General features: G+C 36.9%; 2 protein-coding genes, 1 long non-coding RNA gene and 1 pseudogene across 3 annotated transcripts; 1 reads left to right on the top strand and 3 right to left on the bottom strand.

Moving 5' to 3' along the window:
- Positions 1-3,464: 3,464 nt before the first annotated feature.
- On the bottom strand, positions 3,465-4,418 carry LOC131781303 (melanocyte-stimulating hormone receptor-like). Its single transcript, XM_059097939.2, has one exon. The coding sequence runs from the start codon at positions 4,416-4,418 to the stop codon at positions 3,465-3,467; it is 954 nt and encodes a 317-aa protein (XP_058953922.2).
- A 7,391-nt stretch (positions 4,419-11,809) lies between these two features.
- On the bottom strand, positions 11,810-12,778 carry LOC131781304 (melanocyte-stimulating hormone receptor-like). Its single transcript, XM_059097940.2, has one exon. The coding sequence runs from the start codon at positions 12,776-12,778 to the stop codon at positions 11,810-11,812; it is 969 nt and encodes a 322-aa protein (XP_058953923.2).
- Positions 12,779-16,813: 4,035 nt separating this feature from the next.
- On the top strand, positions 16,814-18,668 carry LOC136277442 (uncharacterized). The gene is made up of 2 exons (XR_010715878.1): positions 16,814-16,975; positions 18,509-18,668. It is a non-coding gene; the product is annotated as an uncharacterized lncRNA (long non-coding RNA).
- A 4,824-nt stretch (positions 18,669-23,492) lies between these two features.
- LOC131782702 (melanocortin receptor 5-like) lies at positions 23,493-24,436 on the bottom strand (annotated as a pseudogene).
- Positions 24,437-25,430: the final 994 nt, after the last annotated feature.

The following is a 25,430-nucleotide window of genomic DNA, read 5'->3' on the forward strand; positions in this document are numbered from 1 at the left end:
GATTTTAGTCACGTGCTAGGCAACGTAAAATCAATAACAAGATAGAATTTCATTTCAGGCCTATTTATCAATTTTGTGGTGTATAACTTTCACATTTTAGTACGTAATACGTATTTTGAATCTTTAAATTGTCTTGAAACTGAAAAGAAAATTGTTCGTTAAAAATTCATTGAAAATCGGTAGCTAAAATTGTTTGTTTAGGTGTTATTTGATTTTCGTGTTAACTTGTAATTTCGTCAGTCGCCGGCATCTTTTGTTGCTTCACACAGGAAAAACACACGATACGAAACGTAATGATCGATTTTGTCCTCAATCTCACGCTATAACAGAAAAAGCTTTTGAACATCTGTAAACTCCGTGCGCTTCGCAGTAAGTGATATTTTCAATGAATCTTCGAATTGTTTTCAAGTTCAAGGACTGTGAATTCCAATCTATGAAAACGAAGGTTTTTCTGTTATTTCAGTGTGAATCCTTGCATGCCTGCCAGTTGCTGGCGCCGCTTGTCGAAACTAAAACGAAATAAAAAAACTTTTTTAAGATTATCATTGGCTTCTTTTTCACCCCACCACTATTCTTAGCAACAAAGGTCGCCATTTTGTTTGTTTATTGCTCGCCAAAAACTATCAAATGCACTCAAAAGCCTAAAATCGAAAAAAAGTTTACAGGAATCGACCAATCGAGCGAGCGAGCTAGTTTCTTCCAGATGTCTGGTTGATAAAAACATATCAAGTATTTTTTGTTGCGAGTCATATATGAAATTAAAAATACTCTCTGGATATATCCGATAAAAAGTTAAGATCTAGTATAACTCGTTTATATCACTAAATAGACGGAAAGCGTTACTTGGCATATGTTAATTCTGTGGCATCTCATTCTGGCTCTTTTCCTCAAGTCAGTGAAGTTTAATTTAGAAATAAATTTGCATTAAGAGTGAAACATGCAGACATCTGTCAGTTTTATATTTCCACAGTAAAAGATAAAACCCTGCTTTTCACGCAAAAATCATTGGCAGCCAAAGGAATATGATGATATGTTAAATTTAATTTTGGAAAAACGATCGATCACTGAGGGAACTCAATAAGACCTAGTGATGGTCAATTTTGTTTCAAATACTCTCTTAAAACTTCTGTGTTGTAGTTAAAAGCATCTTCTCAGTTGTGACCGGCTTGTATGGCAATAGGGCGCAAACGTAAGTGCTTTATTTGAGTAACATTAAACAAATAACTTCAATGGCTCTTCTTTAATGTTCTTTGAAGTTCATTTCATATCACTTAGGAAGCAAACCAAAGGAGTAATATCGAACTACCGTCCTGTTATTTTTTACATCGTAGGAGCTTATAATAGGAGTCGTTATAATCATAATAAGCACTGTCGCATGCAACAAAGTTTCCTCAAGATATGGCTGCTGTTTTTTTTACTCTTTGCCGTTTTTTTTACTCTTTGTCCTTCTCACCTCAGCTCAATCTATTGCCTCGACTCTTAATTCATATTTCGTGAACGTGGGTAAATCCCTTGCCAAAAAAATCGTTTCCGAACCGTACATAGCTAAAGCTACGGCCTGCCACTCGACTTTTACGTTTCAACCGATTAGTGAAGATTTTGTCTCAAGATCCATCAGTTCATTGAAAACCAATAAGGCCGTTGGTCTCGACAAAATTAGCGCGCGTCTTTTAAAAGATGCTGTGGACGTTATCACTCCTTCTCTTACGGCCTTATTCAATTTATCCCTTCAAACAAGAACATTTCCTTCGATATGGAAAACAGCAAAGGTTATACCCCTGTTTAAAAAGGGCGATAAATTGAATGCTTCTAATTACAGGCCAATTTCCATTCTCCCGACTGTAAGCAAGATTTTAGAGAAGGCGGTACATACTCAGTTTTATGCATATCTTACTGAGAATAATTTAATTTCACCCAACCAGTTTGGATTTAGATTGAAGTCATCTACTATTACTGCCACCATTCAGCTTTCTGATCAGATCCTTCACTCCATGGATAATGGTTGCCTGACCGGTGCGGTTTTTTTAGACCTCGCCAAAGCGTTTGACACTGTCAATCACTCAATACTGCTCCAGAAGCTCTCAACTTATGGTGTTGATGATGCTGGCAAAGCCTGGTTTACTTCATTCTTAACAAACAGAACACAAATGACTAGCTGTGATTATGCTTGCTCCAAAGCTGCCGCTGTATCGACTGGCGTTGCTCAAGGCTCTATATTGGGCCCACTTTTATTTATAATTTACATGAATGATCTACCTGATGTTTTGCAATCCTGTCATGTTACTTTATATGCAGATGACACTGTTTTATACCTCGCTTCCAAATCTACTGTAGACTTACAAAGTAAGATTAACGATGACTTAAAACGTATATGTAGGTGGCTTCGGGCAAACCAACTGACTCTGAATGTTCAAAAATCCAAATTTTTGCTTATCGGTAGTAGTTCCCGCTTGAACAAAGTTGAGTCCATACTTATTTCGGCTGATGATACCCCTCTCGATAACGTAGATTCTTTTACTTACCTAGGCATTGTGATTAATAACCACTTCTCCTGGACTGACCACATTGATTATATTCGTAGTAAGGTCAGTAGAAAGTTAGGTCTTTTAAGGCGTATTAAATCTTGCCTCCCCCTCAACGCTAGAATTATGTTTTTCAATAGTTTCATTTTACCTATTTTTGACTATGGGGATATCATCTGGGGAGATCGCGGAAATGCGTCCTTAATGTCTGAGCTGCAAGTGTTGCAGAATAAGGCCGCTCGCCTCATTTTAGACTTACCTGTTTATTTTTCCGCAACTGAGGCCCTAAAGAGACTTGGCTGGAAACCATTACTGCGTCGTAGAAAAGAACACCATGCCATCTTTATGTACAAATTAATTAACAACCATTCATGTAATACTATTCCTGTCACATTTAATCGGGACTTTCATGGTTACAATACAAGATCGAGAAATGACGTTCGAAAATCCAGTGCCACAAGAAGATGGGGTCATTGGTCGTCAGTTAACTTTAGCGCAGATGTATGGAATGGTTTAGACATCTCACTAAGAAATGCAAACTCACTGCCTGCCTTCAAACGTGGCCTGTCTAAATTTAATTTTGAATTTTAATTTACCTTACTAGTATTACTCTTAGTTAATACTTTGTGATTAGTATTTTTAATTAGTTCTTAGATTTAGTTTTAGTTATTTGTTTTTTTATTTGTAATTTATCTTTGTATTAGTATTTAATTTAAGAGGACCCTCCTGTAAACCACTTTTGTGACGCTGGCATCCTCATTAAAGATTATAGTATTATTTTATTGACGCAATTGGAAATAAAGAATTTTAACGAAGGCTCGAGCAACGAAGTGGTTACTTTCATATTCATTTCTATCTTATTAAGTGACTGTTGTCTTGTACAAACCAAAAGTCAGCCGGCTCTAAAATAACAAATAAAATAATGCCTCAATGGAGGCAGATCTAACTCCATGGACAACAAACTAATTGTCTGATTGTCAGCTTCACTGCCTGTCTCACTTCATTAATCTTCCAGCAGTAAAGAAACGGGTTTAATGTCGAGTTGAAGTAAACTAAAGTTGCTACTATTCCTCTGGTGACACGTAAATGCGATGAAAATGTTCCTTTATTAGGCTCCTCAAACACGATTACAACTATGGTATATGGTACATAACAAACAGCTAATGCTAACTGTATCCACAGTGCACTGTACACCGCTTTTCTGTATCGCGGAATGTTCAGTGAATTTTGTTGGATCGACTGTAGTTGAACATGAACTTGTACTTGTGCCTGATGACGAATGAGGGTGCGAAATATCTTTGTGAACGAGGCGATTGAGATCACCAAATAAGATGGAATACAGATATAACCACACCATAGGGTTATACGGTAATCTAAAATGTAGCATAAAGCAGCCACACTAGATAAAACCCAAACGGCAGCTAAAATAATACTTGTGCGCTTCAAAGTTACATTTGTTTTGTATCTCAGCCCCAACAACAGGGCGAGAAGTCTGTCAACGGTTATGGCCGTGATTGTCCCCAAAGATACTCCACATAATGTATAACTGGTTATGTAGGCGGCGTCCCTTGTGTATCTACAAAGATTCCAGTGTTCGTTAGCTATAGATATCCAATAAATAGCATGGAGAGGCTGGCTAACGAGACCAACCAAAAGATCAGTTATTGCCAGACAACGATACAAAAGTTTGGATGGCGGATGGAGGGAAGATTCTTTACGAAGGGCAATGAGGATTAGAAAGTTACCAAGAATCGCAGTGAGAGAGAGGATCACATTTACCAATGCGAGACAAATTGATTGTTGTTGTAATCCACCTGCCAAAGAGGGGGAACATAACAGTCCTTCATATGTTTCTATTCGTACTCCACCTCCTGTTAAATTTTTTCTTGCCATCATACTTCTGTATTCCTTTTCCCCATAGGGTTACCTGTGATTGCAACAAGAAATAATTCACCGTAACAACAGCCGCCGAGAAATGATTATACAAAAACATCTTGGGGAGATCGTTCTTTAAACTATGCAAAAACATCAGTTGTTAAGTCAAAGTCTTTTCGAACTTTTGTATGTGCCTTGGGTATAAATTGGCAAAATGAGACTTCTGTAACGGGCTTCTTTTCATAGCACGACAAATTCTTTCCTGTCACTTGGCTAAACTTTCATTACCAGGATTGGTGTTTATGCTTTAATATAATTTCGATGAAGTTAAGAAAAATCATTATCAACTTCAGCAATCTAAAAGAAACAAAGTCCTCGCCAGAGAGGTTAGTCGGTTTAGAAAATAATAATTACTCGTGGCAATCTCCAAATACAGTCGAACCTCGATTATCCGGACTCGGTGGGACTAGGGTAAATAGTCCGTATAATCGAGAGTCCGGATAATCGAAAATATGAATATTAATGAGACAATGTAAACAAAAGAAATAAAGATAACACATTTTCAATTCTAAAAGTTTGCTTTAACAGACCGCTTTCGCTTCGTAGACATGTTGTCGTTTTGAGTTATGATCGTCTCGTGTGTTTACATAACCCACGCTCATCGAACTGATCAAGCATGACATTCCCTTAGCAACAAAATAATACTGAACCAATCAAAATTCAGCTGAACGCATTAGAATGCTTCTTGTCTCTTTTTGTCTCCGAGCGCTCGATCTTTCCAAAGCGGAGCGCTGTTTTAAACGCAATTTTCCTGACTTTTAACATAATTTCTGAATTTTTTTACCTCCTAAAGTTTTTAACATCTAAGGTCATTAATATTCATGAAAAAAACGGGACCAGAGAAAAAGTCCGGATAATCGAAAAGTCCGGATAATCGATGTCCGGATAATCGAAGTTCGACTGTACATAAAAGTATACAAAATTAATGTTTAGTCACAGATGCTAACATATATATATATAAAGATGTTCATGTTCAACGTTCTAACTAATAAAGCCTTCCAGCTTTTTACTTTCCGTTTCGCGCCCGACTTAGCTAGAAACGGAATCGGTGTCAGGGGTTGGACAGGAGCAACCTTCTCTGCGCTATTCATTTTCTTCATTTGGTCTCTTACTTTATTCCGAGAGATATTCGTCATTATATTTTCCCCTTTTTATCAGAGAAAAGTAAACCTTTTGAACTCTGTGATCCTCTTCTTTTTCGGTTAGAAATGAAATAAAGTTTTAAGGCAGCTGTCATGTGTAAGGCAAGTGATTGGATTCTTCTTGAGCATCAAAGATTCTTTTTTGATTAGGAAAGTTATCTTCCAATACTTAGGCATGATAAAAACAAATTATAAATTTGTGGTCTGAAATAAATCCATGGATAGATAAGAACTAGTTATACTCGTTAAACATTACTCTTTAACTTCATACAAAGCATTTGTTTTGAGACTTTCGTTTGTACCTTTCAAAGAAGCTCACTTGGAAGGTTCTTGCGTTAAAAATACTACAATTTGTTTTGCAGGAGATCTTGTCAATCCTTTATGCCACAGAATTAAGAACGGAACTTGTTAATAAACATTCGTGTGCGACACAACTATGTATTTGTGTTGTAAGTAAATTTTAATTTAGGAGTTAATTATCTTTACGAGTCAAACGCAAACATCTGTAAGTATTTTCGTTGTATAATTAAGGACAAAACCTTGCTGTATAAGCCAAAATTGAACAGCAGTTCAAAAAAATAAACCCAGTAAGATCCGATAATAGTCTTGTTTTGTTTCACGCGCTCTCCTTCAAATTGCCCACGGGTGATAAATCATCCTCAAATTTCGTATGTATTAATTTTTCGAAAAACAATTCAGATTCATGTGTCTAACTGGCCTTGAGATCGGCTCGTATGTCAATAGGGTGTTTATGTTAAGCGTTTTATTTGAGCATGATTAAAAATTGAAAATAATTTACCTTCCATAAAATAATAACTTGAACAGCTCTCCTTTGCTACACTTTGAAGTTCAATTTTGTCCTCCACTTTCATATTTCAAAGAAAGTAAAACGAAGGAGTGATATCACTCCCAGCATGTTACAATAAAAAAGTAATTGTCAAAGATCTTAATCGGTTTTTCAAAAGGAGAAAAAAATGAACTCGTGGCAATTTCCTACTAGATAAAATTATGAAAATTTACAGGTGCAACATATGTTATATTAATAAATATTTAACAAATAGAGAAGGAAGACGAAAGAAGTGTAGGGAGAAAGATGAGACGTAGTCGAGTGTTTCTCCTCTCTTCTTGATTGCTCTAACCGCTTCCTAAGTGCTTTATAACAGAACAGAGCTCAGTCCAGTCTTCTCTATTTGTTTTATGATGAAGAATTCGTTAAATTCCCCATGTATACTTTCAATTTTTAAACCGATTTTAATTCCAAAGCAAACAACAGTGTCGTCAGCATGCTCTATACTCTCCTAAAGCACGCTACAATAAGCCAATCAAAATCCTTTTTATAATAGTTAAAATAATCTTATTGGCTGCCTAAGACTAAAGCTGTCAAAAATGTAAAACCATTTAAGTCCAAATTCTGCAATTGCTTACAAACTCAAATAGTGTGGCAGGTCGAATTTAATACTTTTGCCTGAAGTTTTTTAGTCTCTAATACAGAATGTGGAGGTGAAATGTTCAGTGAAATCCGGCCGAATTGTGGCTCACAAAAAAACGCAAGTTTTTTCACATGACAAATAAAAAACAAACTGCTCAAGGCGAGTTTTACGAATGAACGACAGCCGAATGAATGAGTTGCCAGTAATTGGATCCTTGTCGAAATTACCACGAAATATGTAAAAAAAAAACCGAAAAACTTCCCTCCTTGCGTAAGGTTTATCGTGAAGTCATCATCGCGTAATGGTCTCGAAATATTACAAGATTAACCAGGAATCGCCAGGAAGTAATTCATTTAAGTCTTTTGAGTTGTATTTATATATGTACAGCCTGTTTTCATGCTTCTTAACGTATTTAATAAACAAATTACGACGTTTGAAAATATACTTCCTTTACGGAGAGAAGTCGTTGTCCACAGAGATGGAAATTATTTTTACCGTGCTGTTGCTCTCTGAAAGGATGAAATAGGCGACGAAAAACATTAGGAAATCCCTCGTTCAAGTGATAGTTTGTTTGAGAAAAATCCAAAGGTATTTGAGCCGCAACTTTTCTTCCCGAACTCCTTGAAGGATCTTGTCAGGAAAAGCAATATCACGGGAACTCCGGCAGAAACTGTGGATATATCATCGGTTGTGCATCGCTTCTTAAGAGACCATTTTGTATCACTCATCGTCACAGAAGAAAGGGTTCAGTTTTGAGCCGATTATCAACGCTGATTCGTTCGTATTCATCACAACAAAGAAGCAGTGTAGGTGATTCATCACTTTAATGTACCGCAATAATATTTAATGTTCAAGTACGCCATTTCAATCTCCTGCTGCTTCAAGGTAAGCTCTTCTGCCGCTCTTTTGTATTACCAAGCCATGAAAAACGCTAGAAGTAGACTTAACACGTTCCAAAGACTGGAACGGCTTAGTTGAGTTATTCCTCGGCGATTAATGGTTATTTTTTCAAAATTTCAAGACCATTACGCCATGTCAAATTCACAATAAACCTTGCGTATGGAGACAAGTTAATCGGTAGATTTTACTACATATTACATGGTTTTTCAAACAAAAACTTACGCCTTCGTAGTATCAGCATTACCCAAATCCATTTCTGACAAAAGAGCGGCGAAAAAGCGAAAATCTCTCAATAAAATCGTTTTTTTGGACGTCGGAACAACTGTTCGCCATACATTTCCTTCTAGTGAGTTGCAATGTTTTCCCGTGGCGATTTCAGAAATCTGTGCGTAAACACAAGGATCCGACTACTGGCAACTCATTCATTCACCGGAGCTAGCTGCGTTGGACCTCAACATGATCGCGGTCGCTCTGACACCGTCATGATTAGTATGAATTTTGACAGTTATGCCACTTTGGCTATATTTTGCATTATTCCAGTTTTGTCCTGTTTTTTTTTTTGAACTCGAACTTTATATACTATACGAGTGTTAGCTGTGTTTCAGTTTTGTTACTGTACTTAAGCTTGCAATCTCTCTCAATTTCGGAAAAGCGAGCCGGCAAGTATCAACAGAAGAACCAAACAAAGGTTTGTAAATATACCAGGCGCCGTAATTTACGTTATTAAAACGTGAGCAGATACGAAAATCCTCAAAGGAAAAACAAAGTAAGCATTCCGAGTTTTAAAGATTTTCACGCTCAGTTAGATTGCAAGCTTACGTACGGTAATAAAAATCAAACACAGCTAACACTCGTATAGTATATAAAGTTCGAGTTCAAAAACAAAACAGGACAAAACTGGAATAATGCAAAATATAGCCAATCTGATTGGAAAGGGATTGTGATTGGCTTATTGCAGCGTGCTTTATGAGAGTATAGAGCATGCTGGCGACGCTGTTCGCTTTGGAAATAAAGTTTGTTTTGAAAATTGAAAGTAATGCTTGGGGAATTTAACGGATTCTTTATTATAAAACAAATAGAGAAGCCATGACTGTGCTCAGCTCTGTTATAAAGCACTTAGGAAGCGTCTAGAGCACTCAAGAAGAGGGGAAACGACGACTACGTCTCGTGTTTCTCCCTACACTTCTTTCGTACTCTAGCCTGCGTGCTTTATAACAGAACAGAGCACAGTAAAGGCTTCTCTATTTGTTAAATAGCGCGCGTTATGTCCAAACTTTATTATAAATATATTTACATACATATCCCAAGCGATATTCCCCAATTTTGAAGCCTTAAGTCCTCAACAATACAAGCGTTCGTTTAATATTAAATTCAACATGAAAGAGCGTTTAGCTGCTGTTGCAGAAGAAGAGATATATTTATTTGTTGAATGAAGTTGTGCTAGAGAACACTGAAAATTAAACATTCCATGCAGCAATCCCGCGCTTTGAAAAAAAAAATTGTTCGAAGGACAATACGCAAAATAGCCTCCACTTGGCGCGAAATTATAGATCCTCGTATAATATCTGTCTCTCGGGGCTCACAGTTTTCCTCGAGTGTCGCTCTCGCTAAACTATTCGCTCCTCGGAACAAATAGTGTCTACAGAAAAATATCCGTAAGTATTTTCGCGCCAAATGAAGGTCATAGTTTATTTATTCACTTCCACTTTGGTGAATAGTTGCTTAATAAGCTATGAACGAGAATTTGCCAGAAAGAAGATACTTCGACACCAAACCCTTTGGTGCTTTTGTTTTTATTCCCTTCCTACGCCCTCTTAATCACTAATATATTCCGCTTTTATCAGAAGCAAATGTTGGCCTATTGGACTCTGATATCCGCAGTTTCTTCCAGATGTCTGGTTGATGAAAACGTATCAAGTTCTTTTTGTGCAAGTCATTTGTGAAATTGAAAATTCTCTTTTGATAAGGACAGCTATACATTCCAATACTGAAGTATAAGCAAGGTAATTTATTCATAACAGCTGGATGTATACGATGGAAAGTTAAGATCTAGTAAAACTCGTTCAACAACTTATAAGACTCCAACTTTGTTAACAGCATTTTTATTGAAGCCTTCCACTTACTTGTTAGAAATACACACTTGAAAGTTTCTTAGGCAAAAAATATTGCATTTCTTTAGCTAGGATTTCATGGTTGTGTCTTGCATTTATATTTCTTGATAGACGAAAAGCGTTGCTTGGCAAATGTTAATTCTGTAGCATTTCATTCTTGCTGTTTTCCTCAAATGCACAGAATATGGGCTGCAGTCTGTAATTAAACATAAATTCGCGGCTGTATTACATGTTTATGTTTATCACTGAAGTTTAATTTAGAGACGAAGTTGCATTAAGAGTGAAAAATGCAGGCATCTGTCAGTTTTATTTTCTCACAACAAAGGATAAAACCCAGCTTTTTAAGCAAAAAATCATTGGCAGCTAAGGGAATAAAACGAGGTGTTACATTAAATTTTGAAAAAACCATCGATCTCCGATAGAGCTCAATAAGAACCAGTGATGGTCAATTTTGTTTCAAATACTCTCACAATTTGTGTGTTGTAGTTGAAAGCATCTTCTGACTTGTGACCGGCTTGTATGGCAATAGGGCGAAAACGTCATTTGCTTTATTTGAGTAATATTAAAAAAATAACTTCAAGGGCTCTTCTTTAATATTCTTTAAAGTTTACTTTTATCCAACAATGTCATATTACTAAGAAAGCAAACCAAGGGAATAATATCGAACTATTAACTTCCTGTTTGTTTCTACATCGTACGTGCTCATATCAGGAGTCGTTATGTTCATAATAAGCACTGTAGCATGCAACAAAGTTTCCTCAAGATGTGGTTGCTGTTTGCTTTGGCTCTTTGCCGCTTTATTGACTCAATTGGAAATAAAGAATTTTAACCAAAGCTAGAGCAACAATGTGGTTAACTTTCATATTCATTACTATCTAGTAAAGTGACCAACAAGCGTTGTCTTGTAGAAACCGTAAACCATAAAGTTAGCTTAGTTTCATAATAGCCTCAATCGAGGCAGATCTAACTCCATGGACAGGAAAATACTTGTCTGATTCTCTGTTTGTCTCACTTCATGAATCTTCCAGCAGTAAGGAAATGGATTTAACGTCGAGTTGAAGTAAAGTAAAGTTGCTTCTATTCCTCTGGTGACGAGTAAATGCGATGAAAATGTTATTTTAGTAGCCTCCTCAAACATGATTACAACTATAGTATATGGTACATAACAAACAACAAATTCTAACTGCACCTACAGTGCACTATACACCGCTTTTCTGTATCTCGAAATGTTCGGTGAATTTGGTTGACTCGACTGTAGTTGAACATTAACTTGTACTTGTGCCTGATGATTAATGAGGGTATACAAGGCGATTGAGATCACTAGATAAGATGGAATACAGATGTACCCAAAACATAAGGTTATAGGGTAATCTAAAATGTAGCATAAAGCTCCGACACCAGATAAAACCCAATTTGCAGCCAAAATAATACTAGTGCGCTTCAAAGTTACAGTTTGTCTGTATCTCAGCCTCAACAACAGAGCGAGAAGTCTGTCAACGGTTATGGCCGTCATTGTCCCCAGAGATACTCCACATAATGCATTGCTAGTTAAGTTGGCGGCGTCCTTTGTGTATCGACAAAGATTCTAGTGTTCGTTAGCTATGGACATCCAATAAATAGCATAGAGAAGCTGAATAACGAGACCAACCAAAAAATCAGTTGTTGCCAGACAACGATACAAAAGTTTGGACGGCGGATGCAAGCAACATTCCTTGTGAAGGGCAACAGGGATAAGAGAATAGCTTCATAACAACAAATTAAATTATGCCTCAATCGAGGCAGATCCAACTCCATGGACAGCAAAATACTTGTCTGATTGTCAGCTTCACTGCTTTCCTCACTTCATTAATCCTCCAGCAGTAAAGAAACGGATTTAACATCGAGTTGAAATAAACTAAAGTTGCTGCTGTTCCTTTGGTGACGAGTAAAGGTGATGAAAATTTTCTTTTATTATCTTTCGCAAACACGATTACAACTACGGTATGCGGTACATAACAAACAACTAATGCTAGCTGTACCCACAGTGCACTATACACCGCTTTTCTGTATCGCGAAATGTTCAGTGAATCTGGTTGACCCGACTGTGCTTGAACATGAACTTGTACTTGTGCCTGATGATGAATGAGGGTGCGAAATATCTTTGTGTATGAGACCATTGAGGTCAGTAAACAAGATGGAATACAGATATACGCAATCCATAAGGTTATACGGTAATCTGAAATGTAGCATAAAGCAGCAACACCAGATAAAACCCAAACGGAAGCTAAAATAATATTTGTGCGCTTCAAAGTTACAGTTGTTTTGTATCTCAGCCCCAACAACAGGGCGAGAAGTCTGTCAACGGTTATGGCTGTCGTTGTCCCTAAAGATACTCCGCATAATGCATAGCCCGTCATGGAGGCGGCGTCCCTTGTGTATCGACAAAGATTCCAGTGTTCGCTAGCTATGGATATCCAATAAATAATATAGAGAGGCTGACTAACAAGACCAACCAAAAGATCAGTTGTTGCCAGACAACGATACAAAAGTTTGGATGGCGGGTGGAGGGAAGATTCTTTACGAAGGGCAATAAGGATTAGAAAGTTACCAAGAATTGCAGTGAGAGAGAGGATTACATTTACCAATGCGAGATAAATTGATTGCTGTTGTAATTCACCTGCCAAAGAGGGGGAACATAGCAGTTCTTGATATGTTTCCATTAGTACTCCACCTCCTGTTAAATTATTTCTTGCCATCATACTTCTATATTCCTTTTTCGTTTAGGGTTACCTGTGATTACAACGAGAAATAATTCATCGTAACAGCAGCCGCCCAGAAATGATCATATAAAACTTCTTGGGGAGATCGTTCTTTAAACTGTGCTTAAACATCGGCTGTTAAGTCAAAAAGTTTTAGTAGTTTTAAAAAAAAAGTTTTAATAGCAAGACAAGGTATTCCTCGTAACTCGGATAAAATTTTATTACCAGGATTGGTGTTTATGCTTTAACATAATTTTCTCCGAATTTGAGAAGAATCATTACCATCTTTGTCAATCTAAAGAAAAAAGCGAAGTCTTCGCTAGAGATCTCAGTCGATGAAGAAAATAATAGTTACTCGTGGCAATCTCCAAATACATTAAAGTTCTCAAAATTAATTTTTGGTCACAGATGCTAACATATATATGAAGATATTCGTGTTCAACGTTGTAATTAACAAAGCCATCCAGCTTTTTACTTTCCGTTTCGCGCCCGACTTAGCTAGAAACGGAATCAGTGACAGGAGTTAGACAGGAACAACCTTTTTTACGATATTTATTCTCTTCATTTGGTCTCTTACTTCGTTCCAAGAGAATCGTCATCATAATTTCCCCTTTTGATCAGAAAAAAAAATGAGCCTTTTAAGAGAGTGTCTCTGTAAGAGCGGTCCGGTCGATTTTGCTTGAGACACGGATTTCGCTCGTTTCTTGTGTGTTGCAAGACATTCATGTACCTATACTAAAACAACAATCAGTTTGATCGGATCTCTTTATTTTTCAGAGTTTTACGGAAGTTAAATTTCACTCGAGCAAAGGCTTGCCGTGACACTTTTCAAGACTTTAATTTCATACAACTTTGGAGGACAATTTACAAAAAACTAAGGAACTCAGCAAAAAACAAATACCACAGCCATGTATATTAACTTTATCTTATCTATCGAGGCGACTTTCGTAAACATCACGTTTCAATCAAGGAAGCAGGAAGACTTGAATGACACCTTATTGGTTCGCCTAAATCACAGACGCTAAAACCGATCAGATTCAAAGTAAATTTTTGAAAAAGTGAGGCGTTCTAAACTGATCCAACTAACATAGCTAGGAAGTAGGTACCATAGAAAAGGTAACTACTGAAAAAAACTTTGCGGCCCGACCTTTACGAGAACTTTATAACTCCGTGAACTTACCTAATTTTCGGTAATCTACAAGTTTGGCCGCCATTTTGAGGGACTTGTCAACATGAAGCGTAACCGATATAAATCAAGCAGGTAGATCTAAAACTGTCAGAAATACATACGAAAGCAATTCAAATGAACTTTAATTTCAATTCAAGCGGCAAAATTTGAAACTGTTCGTTAAACTTGCCATCCCCATGCGACCATTTCTTCCAACAATTCAAACACTACGACTAGTGTTCGAATTCCCCTCGTCGATTCCACTGTAAGAAATAACCTGTGCCACCCAAGCTTCGACTCGAATGTGAAGTACGAATCAAATAACACAACTGCTTCATCTTCGCGGCAATATCACGCTGATATTTTGACATTCGGGTCGACAAGAACGGTGATTAGGTAGGGATCGCCACGTTTATTTCATAAACGTGCTCGCTCACCAGCCGCTGAGTGAAAACAGTACGGTTCAGTCGTGAGGGCGGGGTGAGGGGTGGGTGCGGGCAGATTATCAGAAGATTTTTGGGAACATTCGAACATATGCATTAAAGTATCATGATAAACATTAGGACTGTCAGTCTTAATGTGAAGGCATGCTTCGTGTTGCAGACAACTTTTGTTTTACTTAGTATTCTTTTTTTCTTTCAAATACATTTCGTTCCAAATAGGACTGGCATCAATTCATAGATTTACAAACAAATCTTTACCACGTAAATAAATGTGTTTAGATAATCGTGATAACCATTGAACCTCTTGTATCGCACCAGAAATAACGTGTCTTGTCTTCGCCCAACTCTGAGAGCGCGGAGCGGCAAAGACGCGAGACACGAGTCTCGCGTATCGCGGCTTCTCCATGCTCACAGGATACGCGTGACCTCACCATCTTTAAGAAAAATAAGAGACTGCTCGAAGTCTGTATTCCGTTCAACCATTTCATAAGAGTAACGTGAGTCTTTCAATTGAGTGAGAAAGTCACAAACCCATTCTTTACCTCACGAGCGTAACCACTGACCACAGTAGGCTTCTCCTTTGACGCGGAAATTGAAATCGTATCGAGTATACAAAGTTATAATGAGTTCCTTTAGATCTCCCGAACTTTTATCGCGTTGGAAACAATTACAAGTACAGGAAGAAGTCGTTCGCTAGCGAGACGTTCATTACGTCTCAGGACTGCTTTTTGAATAGCAAAGGTGGAAAAAACTTTGGTTGATCGCGTGGCTTAAGTGGTTTGGTACGACTGTCTGAATGCAATGACGAAGTAAAACATCATTTGATAAGCTGCCACCTGTCTAAAGAGGTCTTAAGTGAAAATGAGCTAATCTTGGCAAGGATTGGCCTATTTCACCTCGCTCAGGAGGATAAACAAAAAAAATGTGGATTTGCTATAGGTATCGCCACACTTTGGGGAAGTTTTGGAGAAGTGCAAAGGTAACATGTCAGTATCCCGATTATAATGGTGTCAGGAAGCGTATCCAAGGCAGAGATGTAATTACCTTGCATATGTCTCAGGACATTCAAAAGCTGTTTGGAGTTATTATTCCAGTTGAATCAGGTAGTCTTCAGTAACATTTTCTGTTATATATTTTTGTCACGTGACATATTTGCTCGACAAGAGAAGAAATTCTTTATTAGATGAAGGGTACTTAAGTACACATCACGTTGAAAAAACATAGATCTATGTGTAAGTGATTTTAATTGCAGATGGAAATATGTACAATGTTGCTTGGTTGATAATCAATAATGTAATCAATAATAATAATGTAGAAGGTTTAATCACCTGACAACGCAATACACTTATTTATGCGTACGGTTCACAATTATTTGCGGTCAGTTTTCCTCAGTTTGTATGATTCTTATTAACCAGTATGATTAAATTTGCAGACTAAAACACCCCTTATTTGATTAAGAATAATAGAAGTAAACAGTGCATCACGGTTTTCAATTCCTGATGGATGCTACTGGGCTTTACTTTAACTGAGAAATTTTCAATCGCTTACCTCAGCTCTCTGTGTCCCATGCCGTAAGAGGCACAAGAAAAAAGTTGATGATAGTGAGTCTTGGCTGAGACAAGAAGAATCAGAGAAGAACCTACGGTCCCCAGAAACGCCACTTTTAAACACGAGACAACTAAGGTAAATTGAATTAAGGGGTATTTGTTTTATTGAAAACTATGGTTTAGGTTATAAGATACGCAAATAACTCTCCACACCGATTTTTTTCTTACATTCTGTTAATCAAAAGTTTCAATAATTATAAAGGCTTTCTTTTTGATCGTCCTAATAGTAACAGTTTCCAGGATCCAAGGGGAGCAAAAGAGAGAACAATTTTCTGTGTAGTTAGGTAAGGCGACATGCCGGCTTTACACTTTTGATAGGAAAAACCTGCACGCGCCATAACTTAAAAGAACGTCTCAGTGGAATGAATCAAATCTCTATCATTTTGCACACATTCTTGGGAACAGCAAAAATTACTTAGTACAAACATTCTAAGTATAGTGTTCATTCCGTGCAATGGGGCATAAATAAAAGGTTCTGGTGGAAAATGACAGGCAAAAAGGTTGTATGGGTACCCCGGTTAAAAATATATTGATAACTCTATACATTAATACCAGCTCTAATTTAAAGGAGAAAGTTATGAGAATAAAATAAAAGTTGTCTGTACCACGAAGCATGCCTTCACTGTTTGGACTGATAGTCCTAAAGCTTTTTAAGCATGTATTCGAATATCTTATGTGGATAAGCCCGCCACCCACCCCACCCCGCGCTATACTGTTTTCACTCAGCGACTGGTCAGCGGTCACGTTTATGAGGTAAACATACCGATCGATTCCTGATCACTGTTCTTGTCGGTCAGCATTAGATTCCATCCACCAAAACCACCTTCGTCGAGAGGGACTGAGATGGAATGATGGACAACTCATGACTTGTTATACTAAATGAAAATTACGAAGCTACGACAACATGCCGACTTATCCCGATGACCTAAGTGTATTATTTGTTTGGGAAATTGCGTCAAAACTTTTTACTCAAGAAATGGTAAGTATTAATTTATTGTTCGATTGCAGTATTATAAAACATTTTACGCAATTTTATGCAGATATTTCACGTATTTAAAAGGTGCCCAGATGTTACGTAGTTTTGGTGGATGTCATTAGGGAACATCCACCAAAACTTTGACCAAAACCATCAACAATATATTTTTTTAAATTTTAGATATAGCCACTGTTAGATGTTCAGGGAGACAAAAGATTTATACCAATAATTAGCAGTTAGTGCTCTGGCTAATTATTTTTTATGGTGCACAATTGCTGACCGACCAAACGTTCATAATGATTATCATAACTCATAACACATAGAATAAAGTGGTTTTGGTGGATGTTTCTCTCCATCCACCAAAACCACCATAGCAATTTCTGCTACTTCCTTACAAAAGACTGATGTGACCTGCTATTTAGAGTACATAACCACAATCTGTTTCTTTGTATGTAGAGATATTTTGCAAAGTTCTTGAGTCAGCACCTTTTATTACTGAAACCATAATCATAACATGGTGCACAATATAGAATGCAAAAGGTTCTGGTGTGGCAATCATGCAATCTTGAAACAGGAGAGTTTTTAACTGACTCAAACAGACATTTGCAACAAAATCCCAGGTCCAGAAATTTCTTCCACTCTTTCTGCTAAAATCATAACCTTTAAGTTCAACAAATCAGGACATCAAAAATTGTTATCAGGGGTCTGAAAATCCTATAAATCTTTCACATTTATTTCAAGTAACCTTTAATTTCACATGGATGAATAAGTATACACTCAAGATGCAGAATGTCTTAAATTTTAAAAATTATTTCCCTTTTTATGGATAGACAGTGAAAGGCCTTTGCCACATTGGTGAATATAACCATTGTATACCATGCATTTTGTGATAATTGTTTGTTTTTGCTCACAATATCCAGAAAAATGGAGGGGATAAATTTAAATAGCAAATTCTATTAATGGTTAAAATTAAATAACATTGGAAGATCAAATTAACTTTGTACTGTTTAAAATTCAGTTTTGGTTTCTTGCTTATTCCAGCCTCTTAATATTCAAAAGCATTCCTTGTCATTTTTGTATTCTTTTGTGTAACATAACTTGAAAAACAAACACAGAGAAAGGAAACCACAAAGGATTAAACTTGAAGTTAAAGCAAAGTTTAAGTTGAGCCATAGCTGATCCAAATACTGAGCACTTTATATTGTAACCCATTTAGCAGTAAAGTTCATCTAGTATATGTCTGCCAGCTTGTCACAAGTCTTACCCCTCTCCTTCAAAAGTCTCTATAAATAAATTTTTCTTTGTGGTCCCTAATTGATGATAAGTATATTACAGCTCCTCAATTTCCCTCTCTCAAGACAAGGTTACTCTAAATTTAACAAAGTAATGGAATTGATAAAACTCAAACTAAAAACTCAGCTGGCTGCTACTTGCAACCTTAATTTCTTGATATCAGTATACAATAATCAATATGTTATAAATAAGAACCCTAATGCTTAATTTTGCAGTGATCACCTTCCTCCTTTTCATTTGCAGACCAGACTGGAACCTCTATAAGTGTGTTTGCTTGTTTTGAGTGGGGATGGAAGAAAAGGAGTCATGCCGCATATCTGATTTATTAAACCAGATTTGTTCTGTTTATACATGAGTAGAACTACCTTGTTCTCTGAAAAAAATAAAATTTCTCGCATTTTTATCTGTGTTTTGCAGTCAAACTTCCTTGTGTCTTGGACAAGAAATCTTATTTTCTTGAAAACAAAATCTTTGTTTCCAGCCTTCTGTAATAGGTAAATATAACAGTGTAAGATGAGTGACAGATTGCATATATTTTCTCCTTTGTCAGCAGCATATGTTAGTGAAAAGTTCTTATAATTGTTAACTTCTAACCATCTTCAATTTAGCCAAGATTGAACTGTTATCACGTTTGTCATAAAAGTATTCTGAGATCAATGTCATATGACCCATTCATGCATTTGACCTTTAGAATTAGCAAGCCATAGTTGACAGCAACACAAAGGTTGAGGATAAAAAGAAATTATTATATACAGTACTTCTTCTGCATATTTTCGTTTCCTTTTCTCTCCAGCTGTTCTATCTATGCCGTGCTGGCAATTGAACACTTTCCTTCCCAAAATTAGGAAAGGCACACCAGTAAAAAACGAATTTTTGCTCCTTAAATATCTCATGCATCTTCCCCGAGTATTTTGTGACTTCTGTCCGAGGAAGGAGTTGTAAGCATTAAGTTAACCCGAATGATTCCACAATTGTGGTATCATCCAAGCCATGCCAGAGGACTTGAACTAGATAAACTAGTGAGAATGCACAATAGCGATAGCAAAGCTTTGTAATGCCAAAGAGCTATATCAATATATATATATACACCAGTGTTCCCGAAACCTTTGACAGCTTTAGAGAAAGAAAACTTCGTCGTCAATCCTGTTTCAAATTCCGCAATAAGTTTATGCGCCTCATCAACAGAATTGACGTATCCTAAATTATCTGCATGTCTACCATTAAGCAATGGTTCGCGACTTAAAATTCTCGCTATGCTGTTTCTGTTTGTTCCTCAAGAATCATAGGATTTACAGCTTCGAATGTTCGGCTACATCACTTGCGGATTTCCGAGAATCTTCGGTTATGTTTTGCAAGTCATTAAATATTCCACCTCAGTCCCTCTCGACCGAGGTGGTTTTGGTGGATGGAATCTAATGCTGACCGTTCTTGTCGATCGGAAAATCAAAATACCAGCGTGATATTGCCGCGAAGATGAAGCAGTTGTGTTATTTGATTCGTACTTCACATTCGAGTCGAAGCTTGGGTGGCACAGGTTATTTCTTACGGTGGAATCGACGAGGGAAATTCGAACACTATTCGTAGTGTTTGAATTGTTGGAAGAAATGGTCGCATGGGGATGGTAAGTTTAACGAACGGTTTCAAATTTTGCCGCTTGAATTGAAATTAAAGTTCATTTGAATTGCTTTCGTATGTATTTCTGACGGTTTTAGATCTACCTGCTTGATTTATATCGGTTACGCTTCATGTTGACAAGTCCCTCAAAATGGCGGCCAAACTTGTAGATTACCGAAAATTAGGTAAGTTCACGGAGTTATAAAGTTCTCGTAAAGGTCGGGCCGCAAAGTTTTTTTCTGTAGTTACCTTTTCTATGGTACCTACTTCCTAGCTATGTTAGTTGGATCAGTTTAGAACGCCTCACTTTTTCAAAAATTTACCTCGAATCTGATCGGTTTTGGCGTCTGTGATTTAGGCGAACCGATAAGGTGTCATTCAAGTCTTCCTGTTTCCTTGATTGAAACGTGATGTTTACGAAAGTCGCCTCGATAGATAAGATAAAGTTAATATATATGGCTGTGGTATTTGTCTTTTGCTGAGTTCCGTAGTTTTTTGTAAATTGTCCTCCAAAGTCGTATGAAATTAAAGTTTTGAAAAGTGTCACGACAAGCCTTCGCTCGAGTGAAATTTAATTTCTGTAAAACTCCGAAAAGTAAAGAGATCCGATCAAACTGATTGTTGTTTTAGTATAGGTACATGAATGTCTTACAACACACAAGAAACGAGCGAAATCCGTGTCTCAAGCAAAATCGACCGGACCGCGCTTACAGAGACACTCTCTTAAACTCTCTGATCCTCTTCTTTTTCGGTTAAAAATAAAATAAAGTCTTAAGGTAGCTGTCATGTGTACGGCAGCTGATTGGATTCTTGTCGTCGCGATTCACTTGAGCGATCGAGGATCCTTTTTTGATAGGGACAGTTATATTCCAATACTTACGCGTGAGAAAAACAAATTAAAGAACCTCGGACAGAAATAAACCGATGGATGGTTAAGAATTAATTTGACTCGTTAAACAACTTATTACACTTCAACTTCTTCAACAGCATTTGGATAGAGACTTTCATTTACCTTTGGAAGACGCTCACTCGAAAGGTCCTCGCGTAGCAAATACTCTAATTTGTTTTTGGCAGGAGATCTTGGTTGTGCCTTACATTTAGAACGTTAAATAAATGAAAACAATTATTTTGTTATTTCAAGATGGAAGGAAGTGTGTTAATATATATTAGTGTGCGACACAACTACGTAATTGTCTAACTGGTGAAGTTTAATTTAAGAGCAAATTTTCATTACGAGTCAAACGGAAACATCTGTTGGTATTTTCATTTCACACTGAAGGGAAAAATTTAATAGCAGTTAAAAGAAATATGATGATGTGTTACATTTAATATCGGAGAAACGATTGATTTTCAGGAAAACTCAATAAGATCCGATAATAGTCAATTTTATTTCATGCTCTCTCCAAAAAATTGCTTACAGGTGATAAAGCATATTTAAATTATCGTACGTATTATGGAAATTTTTTTTAAAGAAAAAAAAACTGAAGTGTTCAACTGGCATTGTGATCGGCTCGTATGATAATAGGCTGTTAACGTCAAGCGTTTTATTTGAGTATGATTAAAAAATTGAAAATAATTCACCGTACATAAACAAATAACTTGAACAGCTCTCTTTTAGTACACTTTGAAGTTCAATTTTATCCCCCACTTTCATATTTCTAAGAAAGTAAAGCGAGGAGTAATATTACTCTCAGTAAGTTAAAATAAAAAAGTGCTCGCCAAAGATGTTAATCGGCTTTCGAAAAAAATAAACTCGTGGCAATTTCCAAATAGATAAAACTATGAAAATTTACAGATGCTAACAAATGTTATGATAATATATATACATTCTTATCCCTAGCGATATTCCCCAATTTTGAAGCCCTAAGTCCTCAACAATACAAGCGTTCGTTTAATATTGAATTCAAGAAAAAAGAGCGTTTAGCTGCTGTTGCAAAAGAAGGGATATGTTTATTTGTTGAATAAAGTTGTGCCAGCGAACACACAGCAATCCCGCGCATTAAAATAATGTAAATTGTTCGAAGGAAATAAACACAATAGCCTCCACTAAGCGCGAAATTACATATTCTCATATAATATCTGTTTCTCGAGGCCCACAGTTTTCCTTGAGCGTCGCTCTCAGAAAAATGATCGCTCCTCGGAACAGATAGTGTCTACAGACAAATATCCGTAAGTATTTTCGCGCTAAATGAAGGTCATAGTTCATTTATTCGCCTCCACCTTGGTGAATAGTTACTTAATAAGCTATGAACGAGAATTTGCCAGAAGAAAGATACTTCGACTCGAAACCCTTTTGTGCTTTTTGTTTTTATCTCCTTTATGTGCCCTCTTCATCATTAATATTTTCCGTTTTTATCAGGAGCAATTGTTGGCCTATTAAACCCTATGATATCAGTTTCTTCTAGATGTCTGTTTAATAATAACAAATCAAGTTATTTTTGTTGTGAGGCACTTTTGCAATTAAGGATCCCTTTTGAGACAAGGGTAGTCATAAATTCCAATATTAAATTCTAAGCAGGAAAATTTCTTCACTGCGGCTGGATGTATTCGGTGGAAAGTTAAGATCCAGTAAAACTCGTTCAACAACCTATAAGACTTCATCTCTTATAACAGCATTTTTATTCAGCCTTCCGCCTAATTATAAGTAATACAAGCTTGAAAGTTTCTTGCGCATAAAACTTTTGCATTTTTTGCCAGGAGTTCATGGTTGTATCTCGCATTTATATCACTAAAAAGACGGTAAAAGGTACTCAACAAATACTAATGCTTTGGCATTTCTTTCTTGCTGTTTTCCTCAAATGTCATAGAATATGGGTTGCATTCTGTTATTAAACATTAATACGCGGCTAAATTACATGTTTGTCTTCACTGATCAGTGAAGTTTAATTTACAAATGAATTTGCATAAAGAGTAAAACATGCAGACATCTGACAGTTTTATTTTCCCAGAATACAGGATAAAACCCATTTTTCAGGCAAAAAATAATTGGCAGCTAATTAAGGGAATATGATAATGTGGTTACATTAAATTTTGGAAAAACTATCAACCTCCGAGAGAACTCAATAAGAATCAGTGATGGTCAATATTTTTAAAGGTACTCTCTGACAATTTGTGTTGTCGTTAAAAGCATCTCCTCACTTGTGACCGGCTCGTATGGCAAAAGGGCAACAACGTCAACTGCTTGATTTGATCAACATTAAACAAATAAAGCCTCAGTGGCTCTTCTTTAATATTCTTTGAAGTTCACTTCCATTCAATACTTTCATATTACTAAGAAAGCAAACCAAGGAAATAATATCGGACTAACGTCCTGTTCGTTTCTACATCGTAGGTGCTTATATCACGAGTTGTTATATTCACATTAAGCACCGCGGCATGCAGTAAAGTTCCCTCAAGATATAGCTGCTGTTTGTTTAGACTCTTTCCCGTTTTATTTACTCAATTGGAAATAGAGAATTTTAACCAAAGCTCGAGCAAAGTGGTTAACTTTCATATTCATTACTATCTCATAAAGTGACCGACAAGCGTTTTCATGTAGAAACCATAAACCATAAAGTCAGCTTTGCTCTAAAATAAAAAATTAAATAATTCCTCAGTCGAGGCACATCTAACTTCATGGACAACAAAGTACTTGTCTGATTATCTGCTTCACTGCTCGTCTCACTTCACTAATCTTCCAGCAGTAAAGGAATGGATTTAATGTGGAGTTGAAGTAAAGTAAGGTTGATGCTTTTCCTCTGGTTACGAGTAAATGCGAGGAGAATGTTCTTTTACTAGCCTCTACAATCACGATTTCAACTACGATAAATGGTATATAACAAACAACTAACGATAACTGCACCCACAGTGCACTGTACACCGCTTTTTGTACCGCGAAATGTTCAGTGAATTTGGTTGACTCGACTGTAGTTGAACATGAACTTGTACTTGTGCCTGATGACGAATGAGGGTGCGAAATATCTTTGTGTAGGAGACCATTGAGATCAGAAAACAAGATGGAATACAGATATACGTAAACCATAAGGTTATGCGGTAATCTAAAATGTAGCATAAAGCAGCCACACCAGATAAAACCCAGAGGGCAGCTAAAATAATATTTGTGCGCTTCAAAGTTACAGTTTGTTTGTATCTCAGCCCCAACAACAGCGCAAGAAGTCTATCAACGGTTATGGCCGTCATTGTCCCCAAAGACACTCCACAAAATGCATTGCCGGTAGTGTAGGCGGCGTCCCTTGTGTATCGACAAAGATTCCAGTGTTCGTTAGCTATGGATATCCAATAAATAGTATAGAGAGGCTGACTAACAAGACCAACCAACAGATCAGTTGTTGTCAGACAACGATACAAAAGTTTGGATGGCGGGTGGAGGGAAGATTCTTTACGAAGGGCAACAAGGATTAGAAAGTTACCAAGAATTGCAGAGAGAGCGAGGATCACATTTACCATTGCGAGATAAATTGATTGCTGTTGTAATTCATCTGCCAAAGAGGGGGAACATAACAGTTCTTGATATGTTTCCATTTGTACACCACCTCCAGTTAAATTATTTCTTGCCATCATACTTCTATATTCCTTTTTCGTTTAGGGGTTACCTGTGATTACAACGAGAAATAATTCATCGTAACAGCAGCCGCCCAGAAATGATTATACGAAAACTTGTTAGGGAGATCGTTCTTTAAACTATGCTAAAACATCAGCTATTAAGTCAAAACGTTTTCTTTTTGAACTTTTGTATGTGCTTCGGGTATAAATTGGCAAATGAGAAAAACATAAGACATCTGTAATGGGCATTTTTTGATAGCACGACAAATTCTTCCCCGCAACTTGAATTAACTTTGATTTTAAGGCACAGTTCGATCCAGAGTAGTTCGAGTGATTTCCGGCAGAAATCACTCAAATGTTTCCAAACATGCTTTTATTATTTCTCAGGTTCTTTATCAGTTCAAGAAATCAATTATCCTTCTTCTTTTACCCCTAGTTAAGTTAGTGCAAATCACTCATGTAAAATCCTGGATCCGCCGCCTTAAGGATTGGTAATTAAGCTTTTATATAACTTCTATGAAGTTGAGAAGAATCATTTTCAACTTCAGAAATCTAGAAAAACAAAGTACTCACCAGAGATTTCAAACGGTCTAGAAAATAATAATGACATAAGGCTATCTCCAGATACATTTAAGTATTCAAAATCAATGTTTGGTCGCAGATGCCAACATGTATATTGTGACGATAGGTTTTTTCACACTAACTGGAGTTTTGCGGGTAACGCAAAAATAACGGGGGAAAATAGCTCGGTAGAGACCACTTGATCACATTCCTGGTACACGGTGACCTGCTTCAGGCAAACTTGCTACGGACGTCAAGGATTAGACAGCGTTTGTTTCCACAGTAACTTTATTTTAGTTCATGTCGACAACCGACATGACCTCTAGCGTACTCAACTTCGTAATTGCCACACAGTCATTAATGTAATCGCCACGCAGTCGTTTATGTGATCCCGAAAACCTTTTTAAGGTACATCCTTAAGTACTATCGAGCGTGTGGTTCTATTGTT

This window comes from Pocillopora verrucosa, chromosome 12 (assembly GCF_036669915.1).
Source record: "Pocillopora verrucosa isolate sample1 chromosome 12, ASM3666991v2, whole genome shotgun sequence".
Lineage (NCBI taxonomy): Eukaryota > Metazoa > Cnidaria > Anthozoa > Scleractinia > Pocilloporidae > Pocillopora > Pocillopora verrucosa.

What these genes read in the sequence shown, in the direction of transcription:
- LOC131781303 (XM_059097939.2), bottom strand. Translation starts at nt 4,418, where the DNA reads ATGATGGCAAGAAAAAATTTAACAGGAGGTGGAGTACGAATAGAAACA.
- LOC131781304 (XM_059097940.2), bottom strand. Translation starts at nt 12,778, where the DNA reads ATGATGGCAAGAAATAATTTAACAGGAGGTGGAGTACTAATGGAAACA.